Here is an 18,128-nt window from a genome sequence, read left to right on the forward strand (position 1 = left end):
ATGGGGCTAATTATCCGAGCCTCACGAGGATCATCTCAGCTACAGGAAGAGAGATTTCCCTCCTCTCTGAACGCATAATTCTACATTAACTTCCTTCATTAGTCCAAACAGGAGTGGATCTGGATGAGGCGAAGTTCCCGTGGCATTTTGATCCCCATCCACAGGACTCATAGCAGCATCCTGCTACAGCGGAGGTTGGAGCTCAAGAAATGAAGGGCTCATGAGCAACAAACACAAAGACCAGAGAAATGTATGACAAGAGGGTTAGCGTATTAATCCTTACTGTCTTTACTGTAAGAAAATATACTTGAGGATAGTTTTTTTTAAACTTGAGTAAAACTTCCAACTTTTCTGTTAATGCTGCATTTAACTGAACCACACGCTCCGACTCTTTCCAGGGCTCAGCATTAAACTTTAATCCATCTGTCCCACTTTTTTTTTTTTTTTTTTGTAATTTTCACACTCTCAGAAGTCTGTAATCACAACACCAACGTTGCCTGGAAAGTGAGCTCTTCCACAGTATCTGTCACACAATACGCCATCTATCCCCCTCTCTGTGTCGGACGGCAGGTCCCAGTCCATCGGCCCCTCATTAAGCATATGTCTCATTTTCCATTTCAGACAGGAGATAGCATAGAAGTGCACACAAAAGCACTATTTTCAGGCTCATCTCGTCTGAAAGTCTAATGAGAGCAGATCAAATATAACTGACACCGCGGGGAGACAAAGGGAGACGTAGACCTGGGTGAAAGATGAGGCGAGGCAGAACAATGGGCCTAGATGAGCCGTCGCTGCGGCGGTGCGGAGCAGGACCAGTGAATGCAGATGATTCTGTAATGAGGGATTAAGTGGTGGATTATGGGTCTTTATTAAGATGTTTCTGATCCTCATTAGGCTCAATCTCGTATCAGGGCATCGATTCCCCGCTCGCTCGCTCGCTGGATTGGCCGTTCTCTGGAGGAAGAGGGAGGAGGAAGAAAGATGGAGAGACATGCGCATCTATAATCCTACTCCGAGGTGTGAAACCCAAAAAATGTGTAACGTATGTATGCGTTTTTTAAATAAAGCTTTAATTAAAGTATGTTGATGCTGAAAACAAATAAGCTTTCAGGTATTTTATCATAAACCAACGAATTGGTCAAATTCAAATTTGGAGCAGATGATGGTTACGACATACAGTAATACGTCCTGAGGGGACATAAACACGGTGCTGATGTTCAGGATAAATCATGCTGGATTGAAGAAAACTTTAAACTAGAGATTGGGACCATAAACTCATGTTTACTGGAGATAACAAATAGGTTAATTTTCTCATAGACATGTAATCAGACTTCTTTTTGGAACAGGAGGAGTGGCCCCCTGATGGCCAACAGAGAGAATGCACGTTTTAAGCACTTTGGCCTACAAGTGGAAGTTGTCGCCTGGATAATCTAACCAGAATGGTTGTGTCGACCTGTGTGACTGGCATTGTCTTCCCAATAGGAACCAGACAAGAAGACAATATTTACATCCTATAACAACTCTGACTGTAGTGTTAACATAATCAGAGAATCTCCTCTATTCCACTATTTATGTGACAACGTCCAAGTTTCCTATGTAAGAATCCAGACACAACAGTTTGAATTCCACCGTGAATTAGACTAAACTTCCTCCGGCTCAGAGCAACAACTGCAGCCGGCAAGCCTTATTTTAGACAAAGCAGACAGCGCTGCATATCACTACAACTCAGCTGCAAATCCAACTACACAGATGGTAAACAGCGCTGATGCACAGAACACATGGAAAACTATCATTACTGATCTGACACAAACTCTAAATGTACAACCCTTCTTTTTATGGCATCTCATCTACGACGAAGAAAAATAACTGGATCTTTTACTTGCAGTTAGAAAACCTCCAGCTGTCACAGCTAGTGGGCACAAGGCAGCAAAGGGACGGACTCAAACAAGTAATGGACAGGCAGGACAAGCACATGGCAACTCTGCAACACAGAGGCCCAACTACAGTGCCCCCCCCCCAGGCCCAAAGTCCTGAACCTTCAGGAATTTAATACAAATCATGTTATCTACAATTGTGGGTTTTACTTTTTAATTTTGAACGTTTTCCAGGCTCTTAATGTGTCTTACCAGTGTTGAGGTAACAGTCAAATAACCTATTTACTTGTTGTAGTTAAAACAGCTTCAATAAGCAAAATTAAAAGAAATGGTTGATGAATAAACTTGAATTTAATATTATAGCACATTAAATATTAAAACCTGTTTGTGTGTAGATGTAACGTGCCAGACTTTGTTTACCTTTTTTTAGGATTTGTGTGTCATTCTCTCAGAGGGACTGAACTAAACCCTCACAGAGTTTTCATAAGTGTGGAGACGGGGGACTGGGGACATCAGCAAACAGGCAGGGTGTGAGGAAAGGGTGAGTCACAAACGGCAGGGCTGATTAGGGAGAGTGGTGTGTAGGTGGGACGGGATGTCAGGTGACCAAAGCTGGCAAGAAAGTCTGAGGGCCTCTAGTGGACGGTTGGAGGGTTGCAGGTCTGGAGAGGGACAGGAGAGTACAGGGCCTGGAGACAGCTGGCTCAGGTTGAACCAAGTCCTCGATCACCTGATCAAAACCTGATCACCTGACAGCTCTGAAATATACAATATATGCTATAAAGACTATTACATGGCAGAGGAATGTATACAATAAACAGAAATAGCTTTATATATATATATATATATATATATACATCCCCTCCCACCTACACACCTGTTCTCACTCTCCCTAATCAGCCCTGCCGTTTGTGACTCACCCTTTTCCTGATATATATATATATATATATAAATATCCTCTCATCAGTTAAACAAAAACATTCATAACAGCCTTTCATAATAGATTCGGTGTTAGACAGGCTTCAATTATCAGAGCAATACAAATATTACGGCTCCCTCGTGTGGTTCAAAGGTGAACTGCGGATATCAATGTTTACTAAAAGACAATGGAAGAAATGAATTCAAGTAAAATCTCCTGTGAGCCACCTGCAGGTCCCGACCCAGTCTTTGTGAATGACTGCTATACAGTATGATGTGACTAATTAGAAACATCATAAAGTAGTCTCGTGCATTGCAGTGCTCATTAATAATATTTCTTTAGATTGTTCAGGTTTGTCTGTTCAATTCCACAATCATAGCATCTGCCAAGAGATGGGAGATTGTGAGTTGTTGGTTATAGATGTGAGTTGTTGGTTATAGAAGTGAGTTGTTGGTTATAGATGTGAGTTGTTGGTTATAGATGTGAGTTGTTGGTTATAGATGTGAGTTGTTGGTTATAGATGTGAGTTGTTGGTTATAGATGTGAGTTGTTGGTTATAGATGTGAGTTGTTGGTTATAGATGTGCGTTGTTGGTTATAGATGTGAGTTGTTGGTTATAGATGTGAGTTGTTGGTTATAGATGTGAGTTGTTGGTTATAGATGTGAGTTGTTGGTTATAGATGTGCGTTGTTGGTTATAGATGTGAGTTGTTGGTTATAGATGTGAGTGGTTGGTTATAGATGTGAGTTGTTGGTTATAGATGTGAGTGGTTGGTTATAGATGTGAGTTGTTGGTTATAGATGTGAGTTGTTGGTTATAGATGTGAGTTGTTGGTTATAGATGTGAGTGGTTGGTTATAGATGTGAGTTGTTGGTTATAGATGTGAGTTGTTGGTTATAGATGTGAGTTGTTGGTTATAGATGTAGATGGGAAATAAACAAATGATTTCATGAAAATGAGAAACCTTCTCATCTTTGTCTACAACCCCTCTCTTGGTGAACTCCCTGTGAGCTAAAGAAGCTCTGATTGGTAAGAAGTGCATGAAGAGTGAATGCTCGGAACAAAAAATGACCTGAACACACCAGCAGTTTGGGTTATGACAGTTTTATTCAGTGCTTAGAGAGTCTAATAGCAGGAGTCGGTGATGCGCTTCATGCTCATGAACCTCATGCCGCTGTTGCCCATGTTCATGAAGTTCCTGTACTCGCCAGGCCTAGCGTACATCATCCTGCCTCTGTATTGGGGCTGCTCGTACATCAGCCAGTGGCCGTCCATCACGTTGCAGGACATGCAGTTGGACATGCGGTAACGGTCCATGACGTTGTCACAGTCGTCCATCAGCTCATACATCTGGCCTCCGAAGTTCTCCCTCTCGTAGATCTTCATCCTGTAGGAACCCCTGTGCTGTGGTGCCGAAGAGGAGGACGTTTATTATTCAGCATGAGCTCTAGATATATGCTATATATATAAAAAAGAATTGTATTTTCTACAGTGAATCTAGCCAGGTGTAAGATCTTACCATGGGGATCATGCGGCAGGACCTGATGCAGTCGCTCATGCCCATCATGCTCATGTAGTCAGCGTACTCGCCCCTCCTCATGAAGTACTGGTTGCCCATGTAGTTGGTGCGGTCGTACACGACGAAGCAGCCTTTCTCCACCCTGCAGGAGTGGCACTTGTTCAGGTAGGAGGACATGTCGGGGCAGTCGCTCATGCACTCATAAGAGCGGCCCTGGAAGTTCCTCTCCTCGTAGAAGATGATCTGAGGGAGAGACAGAGCCTTTGGTTAGCACACGTGAGGCTCATGAGGAGACACAGCTGTCCTGGGTTGAAGCTGCACAGTCAATTTGTTTTTTAGAGGGGAAAAACTTTGTATTTTAATCAAGCTTTCTTCAGATGATGTGCTGTTCGGGATAGCTTGGGGTTTCCCTCTACTATCTTTAATTTAAAGTGCAGTTTCAAACATGCAGACTTTGGTGTGGTTTATTTTTTGGCCACCTGGGGGCAGCAGAAACAAGCTGTGAACACAATACAGGTGCCGATTCACACATGCAGAAGATATGACGCAACATCAGCCTTTATTTGGAGCTGTGTTTCTCTCCACCTCTCGATCAATGCAAGTCCTATATCTGCTCTTATTGTAGCTGTTTATGGACTTCACCAACTTTTGAGTGAAATATTTGACCCTCAATATTTGGACCCGTTAAATCCTCCAGTACGTTTATCAGGTGGTGCGTTTCTCTGTCCACCCTTTAGTGCTGAGCAGCTAACCTTTTTAGAGCTGTTTCAGTTAAACCAACTGCCTGCTGTGGCCAAAAAATATATATATATATAACTTCTCAAAAACAAAAAACCTACTATTACAAGAGCTGTGAGAGCGAACCTTAACAGTTAAAACTGAAGACCCGAAAACAAAAACACATAGATTATAACAGCTTTGAGGTAAACAGCATACATAGAGGTGATGCACAGTTTAGCCGTTAAGTCTGAGTGACATTATGAAAATCATCAGAGAGCTTACCCTGCTCATGTTGTTCATGCCAGTGGAAGTCATTTTGCTGGTCAGTGGTGTTTGCTGCTGCTGCTGCTGCTGTTGGTACTGCTGCTGCTGACACTCTTGCACAGAACTGTACTCTACCTGGTTTAACCCTTTGCTTTTATACCTGAGCCACAGACTGGCCCTTTTGTCTAAACCCCCTGAGCCAGCAACAGTGCCATAGAAATGTGCAGAATATGGAGTGATTGTCCACATTTCCAGGGGCCGGCCGGCTCAGAAATCCTTTCAGCGGGTCATAGAAAAGGTCAAAGGGTTAACAATCAGAGGTCAGACCTTAACCTTACGCCGTTTTGTCAGCAACAAAATTTTTGTTAAACAACCAACAGTTGTTTTTTGTTCCTGACACATAGTGTGCCATTTGCAAAGTCACTGAATTTCACAATTGCATGTGGAAGGTTTTTCTGTGTTCACTTTTATAATTTTCGCGGCACCCAGCGACACGCTAAGACATAGTAAATGATCATGTTCTGACCGTTAATCATGGCAAAAAGAGTTTTTACATATAAGTACACAAAGAAACATCATGCGAGTGATTAAGTGAGTCAGTAACAAGGTGACAAATATATAAAACAAAATTGAAAATATATGAATTACAGCAAACGGTTGTTTTGGATGATGTAAGGGAAAAATAAATGTAAATGTCTTCTGGAAATAAAAGACATCTGTATTTTTAAATCATACATCATTTACATTAGATTACAGAGACTTTTGTGGATTAAAATAGCTTAACTTGTCACTTTTGGAAATCACTTATACCAATATGGATATTTCAACACTAAAATATATAAATTACAAAATCTATTATTTAACATAATTATTTAAGTGTGAGGATATCATCACATCACAATCAAATTTTCTGATTTATGTGCAAATGTGTTCATTGTATTGAGCATTTGACTGCTCTGCTCTATGAGACATTTAATAAGAAAACAAATACATATGAGTTGAAAAATGTTTGAGACTTTTTATTTTGTGCAAATAAAATCTGGAAATCTATCCTTCTAATTAGGCAGCTGTAACATGTTTCTATGTTTGTTTGTTTGTCAAATACTTAAATAGAGAAAAGGTCAAGTAAATGTAAAGGTAAGGTAAATCAGACACAGTTTTATTTATTTATTTTGTTGCTTTTCCAATGGTAAGTTCAACATTATCTACCAAAATCTTGGTACAAATACAGTTTTTGTCCACAAATAAAATGTGTAACCTTGATTTTGTCTTTAAGTGACGTTGGATGGTGACATTGGAGATTTGTTGGATGCAAGAGACATGGACAGACTGACATGCTTCTTCATAAGCTGGATGTCTACTTGTGTTGACGGGAATTTCGCAAATGTTGTCCTATGAGGACAAACAATGTCTCAACAGTAAGTTAAGTCCACTCTACTGCTCAGTTTTACACATCACGGCAATTATAACCTCATATTCACAATAGTTTATTCAACATAGCCACAAGAGTAGATTTTATTAAATAAAGAAAGAAAAAAAAACAGTGATCCAGGATTTACATGCACATGCAAGTATTATTAACATATAAAACAGATAACAATTATCATATACTGTACAATACACTTTATACTGATAACAATATCTTGATCAATGTGATACTGACATGCATTTATCAACTAAATATGACATGTTATATGCTGACACACCTTGCAAATGTTCTGTTAATAAGATCAAATTAAAAAAAATCAGAGATAAAGTACCAAAACATTCATCATTTGAGTTGCGTGTACTTACACTTCTCAACAGACGGGGGCGCTGTGACCCATGCTCTGCACTCTGTCTGGACTCTCTTGGTAACAACATCTGTTGTCAACCGTTGCTAGGGAAGTACCGGTAAGTGAGCTACTCTTAAATTAGCCACTCCAAACCAAACAGTAAACCAGAGGTAACTTTACTTCAACGTAATAACAGTGAAATAACAAGTTGAATAAGACGCCAACTGCCGACACGACCCGTTTGTTAATAACATCTTATAAACGTTCGCTTCACACGTCGGCTGAGCTAGCATGTAACGTTATATAGCTTCTATAGCGTGTTATAGCTAGCTTTTCTGACTGTATAGGCTATCATGTTAGCGGAAGTCAGCGGTGGACCGTTATGTTACATATAAACTTAGCTATATATTCCTATAAATAAGCAGAACTCACGGAGCTTTTGTTGCCATTGCAAAACAACGTGACGTTCGACTGAAGTGTCGGTGTCTAGCTACCGCAAAGGCTAACGTTAGCACAATTAGCTCACGATGCTAGTATGTATTTAACTAGCGGTAACTAGAGTTCGCAGTACTAGCCCTAACTAATTCCCCACGTTTATTGAAAGTGTCTTGGTGGTAACAAGCAAGTTCACCGATTATACAAAAAACCCGTCCCTTGTATTGTTAACTTGGCTAAACTAACTCGTCTTAAGGCCACAATTGATCTTTTCTGCCCTGTGTGTTCAGGTGCATGTCGGGTAGCAATGAGCGAGCTCCACATACCTGACCGCAGACAGTCTCAGACATCACGAGAGGATGACTGAGAATGGAAAGGACAGCCCGAACCATCACACCTGTGAAGCTCCGGGTAGAGGAGATTCAATTGTCAGAGACAGCAGGGCACTCAAGGCCTCCATAGTAGATGCCAGATCCAAATCCAATACCTGCAAGCAGCACAATGATGCCCCCAAACTCACAGCAAGGAATGCAGAGGGAGAGATCACTCCATACCAGCCTCGGCCACCCTCACTGCCCAGGCTGTCGAAGGCCAACCAAAGTGTCTCAGTGGAGGAGACTGTGAAAAGCAGGAGGCTGAGAAACAGCCAGGAGAGTCTGAGTGACCCTGTTGGAACCGGCTCCTCCACAGACTCGCTTAAAGAGGACCAAACAGATCCAGCTCTAGGTGGGTTTGTTCTCAGTGATGCTGCCAACATCAGGACCGACCAGGACTCCAATGTGAGACAACCCCTCTCTTTTGTTACGACAGGATCCCCTGTCTTCCGGGACAGAGGGAGCAGTCTCTCCGAGTATGAAAGGAGGCCCTGCAGCCAGCAGAGCGAGCCCACAGACCACCGGGCGAGGCCCACCAAGGTGCGTCTGTCTCCGGTGCAACCCACGGGGACGCTGCCTGCTCTGGAGAAGAGCTTTGCCTCAGCCACTTTGAGGGCAGCTAATAGGATTGACAGGGATTGCTTAGATTATGGCATGTTGAGCAGAGAGAAACTCGGGGAGAGACTCCACAGGAACCTGAGCGACAGCCGGCTTCTGGAGAACATGGGCTCGGATAGTGCCTCTGTCAACTCCTTGAGGTCCACCTACAGCGTGCTTAGCCCCATCAGACCCCAGGATGTGAGGAACAGGTACTGTAGGCAATGTCATGACCATGTAGATGATGAACCTGGAGTCGTCCTCAGGCTCTTTTGTAGAGTTCACTCTATCCGGTGGCTATTCAATGCCGGTCTGTTTAAAGGGTGCCTGAGGTCCTAATGAAGATATAGGCAAGAGACAGCATAGAACTAGGCAAAGTTAGAACCGGATGTGAATAGTTTTATCCATTGCAACAATAATGTAGTCTTAGCGCATAAACCATGTCAGTCTGAGCTCTGGCCAGGCTTCAACTACCTTGCGCTTATACCAAAAGAAAATTGCTCAGGCACTGCATAAGAATTATGTACAGTGTCTTGTATCCCCTACATTTCTTGTAGTATTGATTGTGCATTCTGATTGGAGAAGGGGAACGTTGCAGAGAGGATGGGGAATTGCATAAGATCAGAGGTGATGTTCACTGCAGTTTTTGATGGCAGGAGCAGCAATAATTGTGTCTCAGTCTAGTCTCAATGCACCATAGGGAAGAGTATTTTGATTTTTAAATTGTTGACTTAACATCCGAGACAACAGCCTTGCTTTTTCCTACACTGCATTCTGCTAGGCTAGTTAGTGGCTTCCCTTGGTAGCGCTAACTTTCCTTTCCAATGTGCCGTTTCCAGGAGCTTTCTGGAGGGCAGCGTGCTGGGAAGCGGCGCCCTGCTCGGGGCCGAGGAGCTGGACCGCCACTTCCCCGACAGGAGAGTGGGCGTCTACATAGCCACATGGAACATGCAGGGAGAGAAGGTAGCACAGACGCGTGACTCTGCCGCATCTCACTGACCCAGTCTTTTGTTATTGTGTGCACAGACACCAACTGAGTTTCTTTGGTTTTCAGGGCCTTCCAACTAACTTAGATGACCTCCTCCTTCCAACGGACTCCGGATTTGCACAGGACTTTTATATTATTGGGGTCCAGGAGGGCTGTCCTGATAGGTATCTTATGGTTTGTTTGATTCTAATCATCATCAGGGAATAAAAGTGAGTTGTTATGATTGATGGCGATGGTGCATGTGTATGTGTGTGCAGAAGGGAGTGGGAAACTCGTCTTCAGGAGACTCTGGGACCTTACTACGTCATGCTGTATGCAGCATCGCATGGTGTTTTGTATCTCACTGTATTTGTCAGAAGGGACCTCATCTGGTTCTGCTCAGGTAACAGACTCGCTCCTCTAGTCCAAAATGATGTGATGACTTTTGATGTGGTGGATTTTGTTAGTTTTAGTCCACCTGATTACACTGTTAAGGCTCTGACACAACGTTTTGTCCTGTTGACCCACGCAGAGGTGGAGCACGCCACGGTCACAACCAGGATCATCTCTCAGATCAAGACCAAAGGGGCAGTGGGAATCGCCTTTACCTTTTTTGGCACTTCCTTCCTCTTCATCACTTCCCATTTTACCTGTAAGTAATTTGGAAAGAAAACTAATTTATTAATAAATAAGTAATTTTATCATTTTTACTTCTTCAGCATACTGGCAAGTCCCTCCACACCTTGTATGAGAGGCATGTTTGTGTTATTAGACTGGCCATGACTGCTTTTACATCTGCACTTAGTATTACACGTTTGCATTTAAACATCGCAGCATTGACAGCGAGGCAAACTTATGTGTTAAGTATTTCTGAATCTGGTCTTGTTCCAGCTGGAGATGCCAAGGTTTATGAGAGGGTTCTCGATTACAACAAGATCATCGAGGCTCTAGCTCTTCCCAAAGGCCTCCCAGACACCAACCCGTACCGCTCCACACCATGTAAGTTTCTCGTACCTTGTGCAAAACCCAAACAATTCATGAAGGTGGTTTTTCTGCAACCTCAGCTGACCAACACGATCAAACAAACACATTTAGCCTCATATTCTATGTTAAAATCTCATCTTCCTCAAATATTTACTATTCTGGTTATGGGATAAATTTGACTTATTTTCATGAACAAATGTGTCTTCAACAAGGTTATTCCTTCACTTTTTTGTTTTTGTTTTGTATCCATGACCATATTTTTTCGTGAAAGACCTGCTATTCAGTGAAGAATAAAATGCATTGTTATTCATATTCAGTACTTAGTTTGGAGCCTTGGTGTTGTCACAGGATGTGATTCTTAATTGCAGCCGACGTCACCACCAGATTCGACCAGGTCTTCTGGTTTGGAGATTTTAACTTTCGGCTTTGTAAAGACCGGGTCGACGTGGAGGCCATCATGAACCGCACAGTAGGTGGCGATATGCGCCAGCTGTTGGAGCATGACCAGCTCTCCAAGGAAATGAAAGAGGGTATGCTTGCATGTTGGAGGCTAAATCTCTGTGAAAACATTTCTAAAAGTTTTTTTTTTTATAGAAGTAGGTTGTTGTGTTTGACTGATTCTCACTGTGCGAATGTGCTTCTTTTTCCTCCCAGGTTCAATCTTTAAAGGTTTCCAAGAGGCACCAATACACTTCCGCCCCACATACAAGTTCGACGTCGGCTGCGACATCTATGACACCACGTCTAAACAGAGAACGCCTTCATACACGGTAAGCTGAAACAGAAAAGGAAGCCACCAAAATGAGCCAAACATTCGGTGGAAGGCACTCTTATACTCGTGTAGCTGCTCTCATTACAGTCTGAACTGGAAGTCAGCACGGTTAAACCTCTCTGTTCACAGGACAGGATCTTGTTCAGGAGCAGGCAGGCTGATGACATAAAAGTGGTCAAGTACACCAGCTGCTCCAGCATCAAGACCTCAGACCATCGGCCCGTCATCAGCGTCTTCCAGGTCAAACTCAGGCCGGGCAGAGACAAGTGAGTCCCACTGGCGTTTAAAAACAAACCTTAGAAGTGTGTCATCTTACGAAGAATGCATTCACTATATTGACATTTTTGTAATTAGTAAATTAAAAGTAACAGTTGCATTTTTCCAACTGCCGTCAGTCAGCTTCATTTCTGAGTTCAGTGTTATTGTTGTTATTATATACATCAATGCATAACGTTTGTTTTCTTTAATGAAGCTGCCTCCTCTAGTTAAGTATGTTAGTGTGCTGGTCTCTTGTAGCTTTGACCACAGTTAAAAATGAAGCTGTTTTGGGTTAAATGGTTCCTACTGTTTTGTCCCAATACAGTTAGAAAGTAAAGTCATTGTAGTTTTAGTGAGAGAAGTTTATAAATAACAGTTAGCCAATCTCCTTGCAAATATGTCGCAATAATTTTAAAAATATTGACAGCATTTTCTAATTGTTCCGTATTCTTTATGGTGTACATAACTAAGCCCTATATTTTGGAGTTATTTTTTTGTCATTGTGACCTCATAAGTCATGTGTATTGCATCTGTTTGTGTTGTTTAGTATTCCCTTGGGAGCGGGACAGTTTGACAGAGGCTTGTACTTGGAGGGAATCAGGAGGAGGATCACCAGAGAGCTGAAGAGGAGGGAGGCCATGAAGCACCAGGGTAGCAGCACCATCTGCACCATCTCTTAAAGCCGGAAAAGGACCAAAAAGAAGCCAGAGTTGTCTTAACTACACAGTGCTAGTCACTGTAACTGAGTGAGCCCCCTGTTGGGCATTCTTAGGAACTGTCTGTGTGCAGCTGTACTTGAGGGCAGGGACCTTAAGGTCAGACACACACAGAGGTTAACGACACAGCAGCGGTCTGGCCTTTATTTATTCAGCCCCCTCTACTCAGACATGACTGAAACAGAATGGGAAGGGGGGGCTGCCATCATGGCATACTCTTTGCTCACATGCTCTAGTGTCTAACCTTAAATGCTCTGTGTAACCACATTCATTCTCCTAATTTCTTTTGTAGGTGTTCAAAAAGCATCACAAACCACAATGTTCTAAATGCTCATTTCAGTGTTAAATGCCTCATGAATTGATTATCAAATCTAAACAAAACATAACTACATTTTGGTGGCACATTTAAATGTAATTTAGGCGTCTTCCATAGGTTTTGCATAGGATTTTGACTTGAATTTTACTCCAAGCTTAATGTTATGTAGGAAACGTGACTGTGGGGAGAAGGGAGGTTAAAGAAATTATTTCAAGAGCATGACATTGAAGGATGCTACAAACATGAGGTGGTTACTACTTTCTACATGATACTGTGGAATTTCAGGGAGATTAAAAGTATTTGACAGCTTCTATTTAACTTTTTTTTGCAGGAACTCACTTTGTATGACACATTTACACTGTTAACGCCTGTCACTAAGTGTTACTTACTGTAACTCAATGCCTTACCTTTCATTTCCCTGCTGTGTGACCTCATGTACTATAAACGGTCCATGTACTGTATTTACCACAACTTTCTTTCCCAGCATGAAGAGCAGTCCGCTCCAAAAAAAAAGTGCCTGTCTTGTTTTTATTTCAAGACCTCCTAACTTTGTCTAATTATTTTTATATGCAACCCATTATGTAACATTCTGTAATAAATGTTTTAAAACACATTTGTTTTTTTGTTCATTGCACTGTAATGCATGACCTTTACAATATAATACTTTATTCATGGAAGTAATTACATTTATTTACCACTTGGTATACAGATTCACAAACTAGTCAGAAGCCACTGATATTCTCATAAAATACGGTATTTGTGCATTTTAATAAACGTTTTGTTTGCAAATGTGAACCTCTAAATTTGGTCAATTTGAACGCAGAGGAGACTTCAAAAGAGACCGTAATTTTCACGTGTGTGAGTGTAAACGCCAGCAGCCGGTTAGCTCTCCTCACGTTAAACAGACAGGAAACGGCGAGCGGCGGCTAACTGTCCAGCTGTAGCAAACTCCGGCTAACGGCACCTCTAAAAGCTCCTGAATTGACACATTGTGGCTCGTTTGTTTTATCAGTACAAGTCACCATGAAAACAACAATTTGCTGTTTTAGGGGGGTTGTGAGACGGAACGGCCAACAACTCCATGGAGTCTCATCTGGTTGCCTCGCAACGGGGTCAGAGCCAAGAAATGGTCCTGTACACACCTGTGAACCTGCTTAATCGTCGCTTTTATACTTAGGTTTTTGCCCTGATCAAAACAATGAGACAAACAGGGCAATAAAAGATGATAACTGCCTGAGTGTTAGAGGTGCTGCTGGGTAGATCTCTCTCTTACAGAGCCAGGTATGCCGTTTCAAGTCCAGTAAATCTTATGCTATGCTAAGCTAACGGGCGACTGGCTGTGGCTCAATATTTAACAAATTCTCCTTATCCAATTCTCTGTCAGCAAGCAAAGTATATATACATTTTTTGTTGTTGTAAGGGCATCAAATCAATCTCTTTACACTAATTGAAACACAATGGTGCCAGAAACCGTGGAGCTGAATTACAATCGTGAGGTTCGTCCCGTTAATCCCGTTTACCATCGCTGTGTGTAATGCCTCCTGTGTCTGTAAATGTAGACTACGAAGTGCTTTTGTAGAAACGGTAAGATTTTCAACTGTTTTTTGAAGGTTTGAGGTGCAGCTCTGTGTTTTAAGAGAGCTGACGGGTTTGAAAGCTGAGAGCTCAGTAAAAAAACAAAAAACAAACAAAACAATTTAGACAGTGCTGGGGATGTTAGCCGCCCCCTTCTCTTGTTTACTTTCACAGTCTACTCCATTCATCGTTCACTCATAAACTGACATGTAACAGGGTGGGATTTGGATTTTGAAATGAGAAATTCACACATTTTGGCTTTGGAGTGAATTGTCTCTTTAAAACCCACTCCTGAAAATCTACCCAGTAAATAATGTAATATTGCTTTCCTGCCCACAAGCAATAAATACAGATACTCCAACTGTATGTAGATTATGTTTACTGTAGAGTAAAATGTAACTTTTCATTAAAATCCCCACTCTCAGAGGTTTAGTCTGGAGCCCAGGTATTAGTCCCCTCCCAGCGTGAGCTGTGTAGAGTTCGGTGGTGGGAGGGAACGCTAGTGTAATTTTCCAGTCCAGTTTATATACAGTGATGTTTGCCGGTGGTGACCGGCTCGATGGCTATGAGGGGGTCTATCTGAAGAGGCGATACATGCGGGGCAGACGTCCATCCTTGCTGGACAGGGCGGCCTGGATGTGTTCGTACGAGGGCAACTCTGTCAGGTCTCCCAGGGCTGCGACTGCCGGCTTACTGCGCAGCATCTTGGTGGTTACTCTCTTAATGTCACTGGCCGTCACGTTGCCTGGAAATTAGGAAATTATATGTTGACAATATACAAGGAGGGTAAAATGTCATTTTTTCTCTTACACAGGTATCATGTGATTGCTACATTTTGTTCAGTACTCACTTATTAGATCACATAATTCATGTGGCAGCTTTCTCTTTCCTGTGGAGAGAACCTGGCGACCAACATCCTCAAAAATAACCGGCCGCGACTCGAGGTTCATCATCAACATGGACTTGAGCTGAGTCTTGGCCCGCTCCAACTCCATCTGGATATATGGGGGGATGAGAAAACTCTGAATGTTACACCTTTGTTTCTTTAATCAATAATCACTATTGCTTAAGTTGTGGTGGATGGTCCTGATAGTGGAACACAGCCATTACCTCTCCTGCGTTGCCAGCCATCTGAATGAACTCTCTGGTTATTATCTCCACCATTTCCCGCACCTGGAGATGAATTGATGTAATGATAAGAACTCTACATGAACATCAACAAAGACCACATAAGGAAACATTCATAAGAGAAAGCCACATGAAAGTTTTTAAAACATTCAAGAGTAAAGTTGTGGTAAAAAAGAAAACAAAAGGGAAAAAAAGAAGCTACTTGGATGGTACAATAAGACTACATGTTGAACCCTGCTGTCCTGAGCCAGTACCCACCTGTCTGGGGTCTGCACTGGCATGGATACACAGCAGACCGCTGTCCTCGTAGCTATGATGGTAGGAGGTGGCATTATACATCCAATGATGCCTACAAGAGACATGGAAAACCATGAGACAAGTGTAACTGACTGGTGTTATACCATTGACTTAATATAATTAGAGATGTTTCTAATTCCCATGAGAAACTTAGACCAAGAGACTAGTTTAAAAGTATGAAAACACTCAGGAGATAAATGTTTCCAAAACATTACGTTTCTATGTAAAAACCTGTGGAGCTAGCATTAGCAGAGTATGTTAGCACATCATAAACACCTGTTAGCACTTCTATGCTACACAAGCTACTGAAGGTATTCTCACTACACGTCACATCCTGCTTTTGCTTTTTAATGACTGAAACAGTAAATAAACACCCGGCTTGACAGTAATATTGTTGTTCCCTAGTTTCATCTCCTTCTGTCTCGATCTCTATGTGGTGGTTCATGTTTACACTGTGGTCTGTAGCTTTAGCTCCCAGCTTTATCTTTTTAACCTGTTTTCACTACTGAATCAGTTTCCCGGACATATCTTTGAAAAGCATATTGTAGATGCTTCTGTCTGAAATAGCTTTTTTGTTTTTCCAAAAGTTGTTATACTATTTTCAGGGAGTGCAGTTAGTGACAGTGTGGGCTCCATGCTAGCTCTGACAGTAGCAGAGTAGCAGCTTAAGGGCTAAGCAAAGGTTTCTGAGACACTCACCTGTTGAGCACGTTCAGGTAAAGGCGGGTGAACATGCCTTTCCCAGGTCCTCCTGCTGAAAAAGAGCCACCTCCACCCATCATCATATTGAGCACCGCAAATGGGATGAAGTCGTCCTCCTGAGAAAAGAAAACAGGAACTTGCAGGAGCTTGCAGCTAACATGATTGGAGACCCTTCAGGATAGCCAGCCACTAACAACACCCACCAAGAAGGAGCAGCTCTCCAGGCCGATCATGATGTGGGTGAGCTCTGGGATCGGGGTGGGGCCGAGGCTCACGTCTGACATATCCTTGTCCATCTGACGGATTAAAAGAAGATTTTATTATCCTACCTTCAAGATTAACCACGGTATTGCTTATTAGTACTGCCCATTTTAATGTGATTTGGAAATGGGCAACATGTTAAGTAACTATTGCTTCACGTTTAATATATTTAAATTAATATTTAATAATAGGAGTGCTCCATTTGATCAAATATCAAATTAAGAGCAGATCAAAAATTCCAAAAAAAGAAGTCTGTAACATCTGTAACAGCAGACAAACAAGTTGCTAACCTACAGAAGAAAATTTTGAGGACATTACTAAGTAAGTAATCACATTTTGAGTAACTTGTTCATGGCCAAATTTACGATAGATAAATCCACCACATAAATGCTAACTGAACACTACATTTATAGCCAAATCAGGTACAAACAAAACTTGTAAACAATGAAAACTGATAAATCACCTTGATGATGCCCCCAGTGTACTGTGCTACAGAAAGGTCCACGTTGGCCACTGCACTCGTTCCCCACACGGGCTTCACATCCAGCAGATATTTCCTGGCACATTCAACCAGCTGCTCGTGCTCGATGCCCACTCCAGCCAGCACCATCCGCTCGGGACAGTAGTAGTTACGCAGGTAGTTGTGAAGTGCTTTCTTGTCAATCTTGTCCACGTTGTCCACAGGACAAAAGCGAGGTAGTCCAACCGTGTTGCCTCGATATGCAGCCTGGATACAAACGATGACCAATCATAGGAGTGTTTGGGTCAGTTTTAAGATACAAGATATTTCTATTGTGTCCACACCGCCCAGAACTATGAATGCAGTTCCACATCATCTTGATATCATTAATAACAGCCTTCATGTGTAAAGGTCACGGATTAATTGGTTCACTGTCTCACAGAGAGTTGGTGTTGGAGGGTCTAAACTAATGATATGACTCACAGCATGGATCATCTCAGTGAGTAACGGTTCAGGGTCTGGCCTCATGTTGAGATCTTCTAACTCAAAGCGTACTGCCATTCTGGTCATCTCGATCTCGTCATCTGAACGTAAATAAACACAGATCATCTCAGAAAGGAAGTAGAGAGAGACATGCATTTTGCACAGTTCTAACTCCTGAAGTTGTCATTTGAAGTAAGGATGGACTTACCCAGCAGGCGAGGCTGTAGAACAGCATCAGAGAGAAGACTGACCACGGTGTCCAGACCCTTCACTTCAGCAGACACTGCATACATGGTGGTATCTCTGCACAGCCACGATAAGATGCATCACACACAACAACAACTGTATTTGCATATTTTCCAACAGGAGAAAGGCCTCATTCACACACAAAAAAGACATGCTGAAAGACTACATACCTTGATGTTTGGCAGTCACATATCCCTCCGTGTTTCTCCAATGTGAGGAGAATTTCATCTTTACTCCCGTACTGAGCAGTGGACTAAAGATTAAAAATGGAAATATCATTCCACATGCCTCAGCAACCTTGACCTTTCACTTTGTTTTTCTTTTTACTTACAGAAAAGGCGAGTTTCTCTATGAAGTGTGCTATCCCACTTGGGTACTTTGCTTCATGTCTGGATCCAGAATTTACTAAAACTAAAAAATAAGACAGAAAATAGAGACATTGTATGAGCTTCAGCTACATCCTGAAGACAAGTGGATATTATAATA

The 18,128-nt window shown here is 42.1% G+C and overlaps 3 protein-coding genes across 6 annotated transcripts in view; 1 reads left to right on the forward strand and 2 right to left on the reverse strand.

The window, feature by feature from the left end:
- Nucleotides 1–3,896: 3,896 nt before the first annotated feature.
- LOC311022822 (gamma-crystallin M2-like) lies at nucleotides 3,897–5,915 on the reverse strand. The gene is made up of 3 exons (XM_084024389.1): nucleotides 5,315–5,915; nucleotides 4,313–4,555; nucleotides 3,897–4,197 (listed from the first exon to the last, which is right to left on the reverse strand). Exons 1-3 carry the CDS (start codon nucleotides 5,543–5,545, stop codon nucleotides 3,919–3,921), a joined length of 753 nt encoding a protein of 250 aa, XP_083880515.1. The 5' UTR covers nucleotides 5,546–5,915; the 3' UTR covers nucleotides 3,897–3,918.
- Nucleotides 5,916–7,168: 1,253 nt separating this feature from the next.
- Nucleotides 7,169–14,365, forward strand: inpp5e (inositol polyphosphate-5-phosphatase E). 4 transcript variants are annotated; one of them, XM_084024327.1, is made up of 11 exons: nucleotides 7,169–7,189; nucleotides 7,797–8,689; nucleotides 9,317–9,440; nucleotides 9,532–9,629; nucleotides 9,723–9,847; nucleotides 9,977–10,096; nucleotides 10,336–10,443; nucleotides 10,797–10,958; nucleotides 11,083–11,198; nucleotides 11,330–11,466; nucleotides 12,006–14,365. In XM_084024327.1, exons 2-11 carry the CDS (start codon nucleotides 7,866–7,868, stop codon nucleotides 12,136–12,138), a joined length of 1,947 nt encoding a protein of 648 aa, XP_083880453.1. In that variant the 5' UTR covers nucleotides 7,169–7,189; nucleotides 7,797–7,865; the 3' UTR covers nucleotides 12,139–14,365. The 4 variants fall into 4 exon arrangements, 3 of the variants coding, with proteins under 3 accessions (XP_083880453.1, XP_083880452.1, XP_083880454.1); XM_084024326.1 differs by lacking the exon at nucleotides 7,169–7,189 and adding an exon at nucleotides 7,194–7,241; XR_014598144.1 differs by lacking the exon at nucleotides 7,169–7,189 and having other exon boundaries at nucleotides 7,657–8,689; nucleotides 12,006–14,100; nucleotides 14,160–14,365.
- pmpca (peptidase, mitochondrial processing subunit alpha) overlaps nucleotides 13,140–18,128 on the reverse strand; it is a 68,134-nt gene continuing 63,145 nt past the window's right edge. The window contains exons 4-14 of the mRNA XM_084024331.1: nucleotides 17,974–18,053; nucleotides 17,813–17,895; nucleotides 17,605–17,699; nucleotides 17,397–17,497; nucleotides 16,917–17,180; nucleotides 16,396–16,488; nucleotides 16,190–16,308; nucleotides 15,452–15,542; nucleotides 15,176–15,238; nucleotides 14,916–15,060; nucleotides 13,140–14,810 (exon numbers count right to left, since the gene is read on the reverse strand). Of these exons, the coding sequence (XP_083880457.1) occupies nucleotides 14,641–14,810; nucleotides 14,916–15,060; nucleotides 15,176–15,238; nucleotides 15,452–15,542; nucleotides 16,190–16,308; nucleotides 16,396–16,488; nucleotides 16,917–17,180; nucleotides 17,397–17,497; nucleotides 17,605–17,699; nucleotides 17,813–17,895; nucleotides 17,974–18,053 (1,304 nt within the window). The 3' untranslated portion in view covers nucleotides 13,140–14,640. The remainder of the gene's footprint in view (nucleotides 14,811–14,915; nucleotides 15,061–15,175; nucleotides 15,239–15,451; nucleotides 15,543–16,189; nucleotides 16,309–16,395; nucleotides 16,489–16,916; nucleotides 17,181–17,396; nucleotides 17,498–17,604; nucleotides 17,700–17,812; nucleotides 17,896–17,973; nucleotides 18,054–18,128) is intronic.

Source organism: Eutrigla gurnardus (assembly GCF_963514095.1).
Source record: "Eutrigla gurnardus genome assembly, chromosome: 13".
Lineage (NCBI taxonomy): Eukaryota > Metazoa > Chordata > Actinopteri > Perciformes > Triglidae > Eutrigla > Eutrigla gurnardus.